This window comes from Engraulis encrasicolus, chromosome 1 (assembly GCF_034702125.1).
Source record: "Engraulis encrasicolus isolate BLACKSEA-1 chromosome 1, IST_EnEncr_1.0, whole genome shotgun sequence".
NCBI lineage: Eukaryota > Metazoa > Chordata > Actinopteri > Clupeiformes > Engraulidae > Engraulis > Engraulis encrasicolus.
This window is the reverse complement of record NC_085857.1, coordinates 17,231,879-17,241,878: the sequence shown is the minus strand read 5'-3', so window position 1 is coordinate 17,241,878 and position 10,000 is coordinate 17,231,879. Positions and strand designations below refer to the sequence as shown.

The 10,000-nt window shown below is 45.8% G+C and overlaps 1 protein-coding gene across 1 annotated transcript in view; it reads left to right on the top strand.

Moving 5' to 3' along the window:
• sdk1b (sidekick cell adhesion molecule 1b) overlaps nt 1-10,000 on the top strand; it is a 396,999-nt gene that overhangs the window by 251,971 nt on the left and 135,028 nt on the right. Inside the window, exon 15 of the mRNA XM_063198261.1 lies at nt 1,371-1,507. Within this exon, the coding sequence (XP_063054331.1) occupies nt 1,371-1,507 (137 nt within the window). The remainder of the gene's footprint in view (nt 1-1,370; nt 1,508-10,000) is intronic.

The following is a 10,000-nucleotide window of genomic DNA, read 5'->3' as shown; positions in this document are numbered from 1 at the left end:
CTCTCTCTCTCTCTCTCTCTCTCTCTCTCTCTCTCTCTCTCTCTCTCTCTCTCTCTCTCTCTCTCCTTCTCTTATCTCATCCCTACCCTTCCTCTCCACCTCTCTCTCTCTCTCTCTCTCTCTCTCTCTCTCTCTCTCTCTCTCTCTCTCTCTCTCTCTCTCTCTCTCTCTCACTCCTTCTTTCACTCTCACTCTCATTCTGTCTGCACTGCTTCTCTCTCTTATCTCATCCCTACCCTTCATCTCAACCTCTCTCTCTCTCTCTCTTTCTCTTCCTCCACTCCATCTCTTACTCTAGTTCTCTCACTTACCTCTCTCTCGTTCCTTCTTTCTCTACCTTTCCACTATCTATCTCTTTAGGAGCTCACACAGCATGTATGTCTCTTCTCTTCTCTCTCTGTCTTGTCTTTCTCTCCCTCTTTCTTGTTTCACTACATCTCTTCCTCTATTAGTCTCATTCACTAGCCCTCCTCCCTGTTCCTCCCTCTCCACCTCTCTATGCTGTCCCTTTCGCTCTCTCTATAAGTCATTACGGTGGTCTAACATGAGGACATTAAAGTCATATTGTAGAGCAGTGGGGCCAATGAGTCTTTTCTCAGTGTACAGAGCTTTTTAATATAAGCTAAAGCAGCCCTACGTATGCATTTCAGTATGCTTAAGTGCATCTACAGTCATTTCTTTCCGTCATGTGTGTGCACCCGTGTGTGTGTGTGTGTGTGTGTGTGTGTGTCTGTGTGAGTGTGTGTATGTGTGTGCACAGGGGTGCTGACAAGGAGAACAAACGGGACATTTGTCCCAGGCCTAGGGAGAAAGGGGACCCAGAATTTGGTTATTATTACATTGTATGTATTGGGCTGGGGGGCCCTGTCAGGCGACATTGTCCTGGGCCCAGCCAAAGCTGTCAGCGGCTCTGTATGCACGTGCGTGCGTGGGTGGGTGCGTGCATGCATGCATGCCTGTGTGTGTGTATCGGATTCTGTGAGGTAATTAATCGCGACTCCTCAGCCTTCAGAGATCCAGGAAAGTCAGAGATGAAAGAAATGAGATGAATCTAGAAAAATAAGTGTGTACACATGCGTTTGTGAATGCGTGCGTTCGTGCCTGCGTGCGTGTGTGTGTGCGTGTGTGCATGTGTGCGTATGTGCGTAAGGGGGCGCAAACTCGCCACTACGCCAATGGGAGTCACAGCATGTTACCGCTGGACCAAAGGACCAGTCTGATAGCCCAGTGCTACCGATACTGTATGATGCTTCGGGAGGGAGGTTTAGTAGCGTTCCACGCCGACTCTGCTAGTTAGCCTCCGTTACATGTATATGTATTTTAAATTACTCTGTTTGCATGTGTGTCTGTATGTGTTTGTTTTGTTCCAGTGAGCTCCCCCACTTACCGCGTAACCTCCAGGCGGCCCTGAACGCCACAGACAGCCGCACGGTGCACCTGTCCTGGGTACGACCCTTCGACGGCAACAGCCCCCTCCTGCACTACATCATAGAGCTCTCCGAAAACAGTAAGTGGAATGGTTCTGTGCGTGTGTGCGTGTGTGTTCTTTTGTGTGTGTGTGTGTGTGTGTGTGTGTGTGTGTGTGTGTGTGTGTGTGTGTGTGTGTGTGTGTGTGTGTGTGTGTGTGTGTGTGTGTGTGTGTGTGTGTGTGTGTGTGTGTGTGTGTGAGTGCGTGCAGGGCCGGCCCAAGCCTTTATGGGGCCCTAAGCAAAACTTCATCCAGGGGCCCCATACCACCATAGCATCAGATGCTTCATAAGCTTCATTTACTTGCACAAGAGAGGGCTAGGAGCTGAGGACATGGGTAGGCTGCCTGTATATCATGTACCCATCATGCACTGCACTTCTGCTCATGGGGGCCCCTGATGGCATGTGTGTGTGTGTGTGTGTGTGTGTGTGTGTGTGTGTGTGTGTGTGTGTGTGTGTGTGTGTGTGTGTGTGTGTGTGTGTGTGTCTGTGTGTGTGTGTGTGTGTGTGTGTGTGTGTGTGTGTGTGTGTGTGTTTGTGTGTGTGTGTGTGTGTGTGTGTCAGCTGTTATAGGGAGCATGTTCATCTGGATGAGAAGATGTTTCCTGTATCCTTAATGATACATTTCCATAACAAGATGTGCCTTTTGGTCAAAATAGTTGTTGGATTATTCATCATAATTGGTTCCTATTGATTTTAATTTGTAATGTGGAATCAAATAAAGTACATAAAATGTGTGTGTGTGTGTGTGTGTGTGTGTGTGTGTGTGTGTGTGTGTGTGTGTGTGTGTGTGTGTGTGTGTGTGTGTGTGCTGTGTGTGTGTGTGTGTGTGTGTGTGTGTGTGTGTGCGCTGTGTGTGTGTGTGTGTGTGTGTGTGTGTATGTGTGTGTGTGTGTGTGTGTGTGTGTGTGTGTGTGTGTGTGTGTGTGTGTGTGTGTGTGTGTGTGTGTGTGTGTGTGTGTGTGTGTGTGTGTGGTACAACTCACTGACAGTAACATGTCAAGCACAATTAAAGTAGAATATACTGTATCTCCCACCAGTCAAAACAGAACAAACCCAATAACAGAACACAATAGAAATAGCAAGATTTCCTCATAGGACCATGCAACCGCTCAGAGTGAAACAGTTATGTAAGTACACAAACACAGATTGGGGTAAAAAAAATAATAATACAAAAAATACAGCTACTTGCAAAAGTAGTACAGTTGCAACGATAAAAAAGATTAAAACAAGACGGCAAAAGTTTTGAGCGTAGACACTAAGGCTGTAACGATATAGCATCGAACCGAGGGATCGCGGTACGCAGACCCACGAACCCCTATCGCGAACCTTCCTCGCAGAATCGCGATGCGCCCTTTTAAAGTTGTTACCCCTCAGTCTAGAAAACAGCAGGATACAGGCAAATGCTTGCATATGCGCTTAATGCTTGTATATGCGCTCAAAGACAATTAGAAATGGGGCGCACATGAGCGAGTAACACTTCCATTCACCCCTCTCTCCTGTAAAATGTTCCGTCCAACCAGCAGCACGTGCATTGGTTGTTATTCATTGCCTGAGCAACCTCCGCGACCGCGAGACAAAAAACTTGGGCAAACGTCGGAAGCTAAAGCACAGAAATGAACAACAGACCAAGAAGGCTTTATCAAACGTGTGAAGATGTTTTTGATTCATGCATGCGCCGATGTATGTTGAGTGGAGATAGACGTTGGGCGGAGAGAGAGAAAGAATGCGAGAGAGCGAGAGAGCGAGATGCTCCGCCTGCCCAAATTTGAAAGAGCTTTGAAAGAGCTCTATACGCTCATAAGAGTGTCTGAAGTCGGGCGAACGTTGAGGTCGATGTGGATATTAGGCAGCATTATATCCTCCCCACATTGAAAGCCTGCCTAGCGAAAACATGCTCCATTTCAAAATGTCAAATCACAAAACCAAACAAAAGACAACGTGCGTGTTGCATACTGAGAACATAACTGAGGTTCATTTCGAGTTTTGTTTGTATAAGCGTGTGCGCGCTGCTGCACGATCAAACAGTTACAAAAATATTAAACATCAAAATTAAGTGTTGCATTTCTGTAAGTAACTTAATACAACATGTTTCCTGACGAAATATTACCAGTGTTGTTTTCAGTTAATGTTTGGATATTAATTGGATAATGTTTGACAATGTGAGACAGTTGTTATATAGCCTACATATACTGGAACCCTGACCCTTCTCTCTCCATCTCTGTCTCTCACACATGGTCAGCATCTCAGCATGATATGATCTAAGCCTATTTGTAATAAGCCTATTTTTCCTTGGTGAACTAATATCCCTCATTTCTCTGTGTTGTGTTTTGATGTCAACACCTGGGGAACAGGTTTCAGTGGTAGGCCTATATCTGCAACATCATTTAGTAAACCTAAAAAAATAATGTAGGCAGGTAAATGCAAAAAGAAAGCATAGGCATATATATAAATATAGCCCATAATTTATTTTCTTCTTTTTTTTCCCTTAAAAAAATAATAAAATCGTGGGGTATATCGAACCGTGGGTCATATATCGTGATACAAACCGAATCGTGGGTTGGGTGTATCGTTACAGCCTTAGTAGACACAAAAGTGTAGACAGAACCACAGCGTAGGGGGAGATGAAACTAGTAAGAAAGGGGGAAAAAACAGAGACAGACGGAAATACATATAATGGAGAGAAGGGGGGGTGGGGGAGAGAGAGATAGAGAGAGAGAGAGAGAGAGAGAGAGAGAGGGAGAGAAAGACAGAGAGAGAGAGAGAGAGAGAGAGAGAGAGAGGAGAGTGAGGGGGAGGCAGAGAGAGAGAGAGAGAGAGAGAGAGAGAGAGAGAGAGAGAGAGAGAGAGAGAGGGAGACAAACACGGGAAGGGAGACAGGCAGCCCAAGGCTGATTGACATAGCCTACATGTATAAACAGAAAAGCGATACAGACAGACAGAAAGACAAGCTAATAAGAGGGAGAAACAGATACATAGTGAGAGTGGGGGTGGGAGATATATAAAGGCAGATATATAAAGGCAGACATATAAAGGCAGAAATATAAAGAGTGAGTTACAGAGAGAGAGAGAGAGAGAGAGAGAGAGAGAGAGAGAGAGAGAGAGAGAGAGAGAGAGATGAAAGAGCCCATCGACGCACATTGGTTGGGAAAACAGTAGTCATATGAAATAAGTGCAATGCAAAATGAGAAAAAAAGCAGGAGGCATGGAAGGGTATAGACAGCTGTGGGAGAACAGAAATAGACTCAGACAGACAGACACCTTTTGGTGAAAAAGAAGAATTAAGTTAGCCTATATAGAATAATATATCAGAATGGCTATTGTGTTTTGCCAGGCCGTTGCAATGTCAACCTAGTTATAGGAGGCTCAAACTATGCAACCACGATTTTGTGTGCGATTTTGATGTCAGGTGGCGACGCACACATAAAGAGAACTGTCAATCTTATCCCCGATCATAAACACAGAGACGGTGCCCGACGTTCTATTTCGAGGCGTAAACATCAAAGTGTTTGATATCTACGATTTGTGATCGGCAACTCTTCGAACTGGCAGAGCTCTATCTTAGATGTGAAAATCTTTGCTGATAATCGCTTGCGATGGTCCTGCGGGGTAAAGGTGCTTACACACCGCAAGCGCGGCACCGAGAAGGGCCAAAACATACCAAGGCGGAACGGAACGGTCCCGGGATGAACGCGGTCTTTCTGCTTAGTTTTGGCCGGCGTGTTTTTCTCTGCCTTTCACACTGACAGCGTCGGCGTGCGCGGCCAGTCCTATTCAAAACCCTCCCCACAGCCAAAGCTAGCATGCTACTTTGCCATTCATTTGAATGAGACACCGCCGATCGCCGGCGTGAAAAATACGCTCGAGTTCTATTTTCCAAATGCAGCGCGGCGCGGAGCCGGCTCCCGCGCCACTGACGCTCGACTACCGCCGGTTGGTGTGTAAGGACAGATATGTTTCAATGTATTTTCACCGACGCCGGTAAAAAACGTGGCCGTTCCGCGACGCTTTACCGCCTTGGTGTGTAAGACCCCTAACGCGGCACGATAACGTGGCACCAGCACCGATATACGTGTCCGTTATCAGTCTGAAGCGGTTAGAATAGATGAAAGCAGATCATGCCTTGCCCACAGGATCGCGGTGTAAGCGCGGCGCATGTCCGGCCCCGCTATTGGCAGACCAGCTGCTGTCCGAGGATAGAACGTGGACCGTGACTGTGCAGTGTGATAGGCAGCCCGCGAACCTCTCGGACTCACAATGCTCCCGGACATGTTAAGGAAACGTACCGTCAGACATGGATGCAGACCTCTGAGCCTGAACGTCACCTCCCGAAACCTCTGCCCTGTACGATCCCTGTACACGACAGCTGACTGCAGCTGAGCTCATGGAGAGATGTAGATTGCGTTATGACAACATCTTGGCGACCTACACGACCACTACGATCGCGAACCTCTTGGACTCACAATGCTCCCGGACACGTTAAGCGAACGCGAATATCTTGGTGTGTATGTACCATAACACTCCACCGTTTGTCATAAGGGGGATTTTCAGAAGGGAATATGAATCTGTCTTTGTCATACAGTACAACTTGGTTGTCTCTCCCTCCCCCTTTCTCTTCATCTCTGCCATATGTTCTCTGTCCCACATCTCTATCTTCTATCCTCCTCCTCTCCTTTCTTATCCGATCGCTTCTTCTTCTTCTTCTTCTTCTTCTTCTTCTTCTTCTTCTTCTTCTTCTTCTTCATATGACATGATGGGCTCATGGCTGAAGCTAACAGGAGTTATCCTCTCATTATATCTCTCCTTATCCCTCTCCTTATCCCTCTCCTTTTCTCTCTCTCTCTCTCTCTCTCTCTCTCTCTCTCTCTCTCTCTCTCTCTCTCTCTCTCTCTCTCTCTCTCTCTCTCTCTCTCTCTCTCTCTCTCTCTCTCTCTCTCTCTCTCTCTCTCTCTCTCTCCACAGTACAAATACAAATGCAAAAACATGCAAATGTCAACTGAAGGGGATTAGATGTAAATATGGCACCACACTCATATTCATCTGTAAAGACTCCTACTCATACACAGACAGACACAGACACAGAGTTATGAATAAGTACAATTATATGTAGCATGCACATATGACACAGATATGCATATTTGCAGAGGACTATTATACGCACTTCAACATGTGCTTACAAGATGAACATGCAATATGCATTTTTATTCAGAGAACTTTCACGTAACCCTCCTGTTTACTTGTCATCATTGCCAAGGACATACCGGTACAAGTCTTTACGGTAGTTATGTCTGTTAGCATCGTGAAGAACTTTTTTCACTTCGGAGATTAAAAGACGAGTGAAATACTTATTTGCAAGGTAAAAAGAACAAGAACAAAGAAGCAGCCTTTGTCGTCATGGGAGATTTTAACAGAGCTAATATGAAGAAAATGCTGCCGAAATACCACCAGCACGTATCTTGTCCAACTCGAGGCGAGAACACGCTAGATCACGTCTACACGTCTTTTAAGGGTGCATACAGAGCCCGCCCTCGTCCGGCTTTTGGCAAATCAGATCACGCCTCAGTGCTTTTACTCCCTGCTTATAGGCAGAAGCTAAAATCTGAACCACCGGTGACTCGCTCTGTACAGCGCTGGACGGACGAATCTGACGCCGTTCTGCGCGACTGTTTCAGCACAACAGACTGGGATATGTTCCGCTCGGCCTCTGATAACATCAACGACTACACAGAGAGCGTCACTGACTACATCTCCAACTGTATAGATGAAGTTGTGCCAAAAGTGTCTTTTAGGAGTTTCCCCAACCAAAAACCATGGGTGAATGGGGAGGTCTGCGCAGCATTAAGATCGCGGTCAGCAGCCTTTCAGTCTGGTGATGTTGCAGAATATAAAAGTACACGATATGAGCTCAGAAAAATCATCAAGTCGGCTAAGAGGCAGTACAGAGAAAAAATAGAAAATTACTACAGGGACTCAGATAGCAGGAATATGTGGAAGGGATTAAGGATAATCACTGACAACAAAGACAGAAACACCTGTTCAGGCCAAGGCTCTGCCAATCTTGCTGAGGAGCTGAACTCCTTCTATGCCCGGTTTGAATCCAACATAAAGCCTGAAGTTCTGCTAGAGAGTGACTGCTGCCCCATCCAACTATCTGTGACAGACGTTTATACATCGTTCAAGAAAGTGAATGTTCACAAGGCTCCTGGACCTGACAACATCCCAGGTCGTGTGCTTAAAGCCTGCGCATCTGAATTAGCTGATGTCTTTACAGATATTTTTAACCTCTCACTACAGCAGTCTGTTGTCCCTGCATGCTTCAAGAGGACTACCATCATCCCAGTCCCTAAAAAGTCTACAGTGAGTTGTCTGAATGATTACCGACCAGTAGCTCTTACACCTGTTGCCATGAAGTGCTTTGAGAGGCTTATCAAGATGCATATCACATCATCTATTCCTGCTGCACTTGACCCACTTCAGTTTGCCTATAGGTCAAACAGATTAACTGATGACGCCATTGCCCTTGCACTACACACCTCTCTTACCCATCTTGATCACAGTAACACCTATGTGAGGTTGCTCTTCATCGACTACAGCTCTGCCTTCAACACAATTATTCCATCCAAACTAGTGTTAAAGTTGCAATCTCTAAATCTTAATCCTTCACTCTGCAGCTGGATTCTAAACTTTCTCACCGATAGGCCTCAAGCAGTGCGACTGGGCAAGTTCACCTCCTCCACACTCTGCCTCAGCACCGGCGCGCCCCAGGGATGTGTGCTCAGCCCCCTACTCTATTCCCTTTTCACACATGACTGCAGAGCCATTCACAATTCCAATACCATCATTAAGTTTGCTGACGACACTACGGTAATTGGCTGCATCACAAATGGAGATGAGTCAGCCTACAGGGCTGAGGTGGCGGCATTGTCAACCTGGTGTGTGGATAACAATCTACTCCTGAATGTCAGCAAAACAAAGGAGTTGATCGTGGATTTCCGGAGGACACAACACCAGCCACACCAGCCAATTTACATCGCTGATACTGCAGTGGAGAGGGTTAAGAGCTATAAATTCCTAGGAGTCAACATCAAGGAGGATCTCAGCTGGTCTCATCACATCAATTGCATCACTAAGACGGCTAGACAGCGACTGTTTTTTCTGAGACGGCTGCACAGATATGGAATGGAGAGTAGGATACTGGCCAACTTCTATCGCTGTACAATAGAAAGCATACTAACTGGTAATTTCACAGCCTGGTATGGTAACACCACTGCCCAAGACAGGAGAGACCTCCAGCGAGTCATCAAATCTGCTCAACGGACAATCAAAGCAGATCTACCCAACATCCAGGATCTCTACAATCAGCGGTGTCTGAGGAGGGCCAAACGAATTATAGCTGATCCGCACCACCCCAGCTACACACACTTCACCCTTCTACCATCTGCCCGGAGATACAGGTGCTTACGTGCTCACACCAGCCGACTCAGGGACAGCTTCTTCCCTCAGTGTATCAGACTGTTGAATTCAAAAACACAGACATAGGAAGGAATTCACTCATTACATCTCCCCTTTCTCCAACCTGCCAATTTTTTATTTATTTTTTGCAGCTTTCAACTTTTTCAATATATATATTTTTCCTACTTCTATTTTTGCCTTTTTACTTTCCTTTTTTAACCTTTTTTGGGACTCTCAGAGCAGGGAAGCTTCTCGTTGTATATACTGTATATGTTTTATATATATACACATGACAATAAAATATCTTGTATCTTGTATCTTGTATCTTGTATCTTGTTATCCTCAGATTTAGGTTACACATCTGTGATCCTTCGGGTCATTTTGACCCCAGCCACTTAACTGTCTACAAAATCAGTAGATGCAAAAACTTTTGCATCGGTTTATGCCTCAGATATTTACTGTTGCTCTGTTGGGGACATTAAAAACCCTTTAGATAAGTCCTAGCACCCCCACACACAGCCCACACACCAAAAAACTAATCCATGACTAGGCGAAAATTTGCAACAACTATGGATTTTCATTCAGAAAACTCTCACTTAAGCTAATCCCTACAACAGCTCTCCCTCTACAGCCTTGACAGCCACCTTTCTACGTGAAAAAACTGGCAAAGCAAACACAGGTGCACGCACATGCGCAAACACACGCACGCACGCGCGCACGAACACGCACAAACAAACACGCACGCACGCGCACACACACACACACACACACACACACACACACACACAGGGGCATAGCAGCAAAATGTGGGCCCTATGCGCAATCAACTCCAATGGACCTCGGGCACCGGCACTGGCTCCGTTCTGGTGGGCCTGAAAGCCCTATCTGAGGCCATTTAAAGGGACACTGTGCAGAAAATGGTCAAAAAAGGTACTGCAACTATGCTGCTCATTGAAATGTGGCTGCCTATTGCCAAATTTGATCTTTACATGAAAGTTTACTAAGTAATGAACAAATATTTTCTAGTATGGTCCAAGTACAGTCATTTTTGCAGCTAAAAAGGGCTAGTTTTGTAAATTCA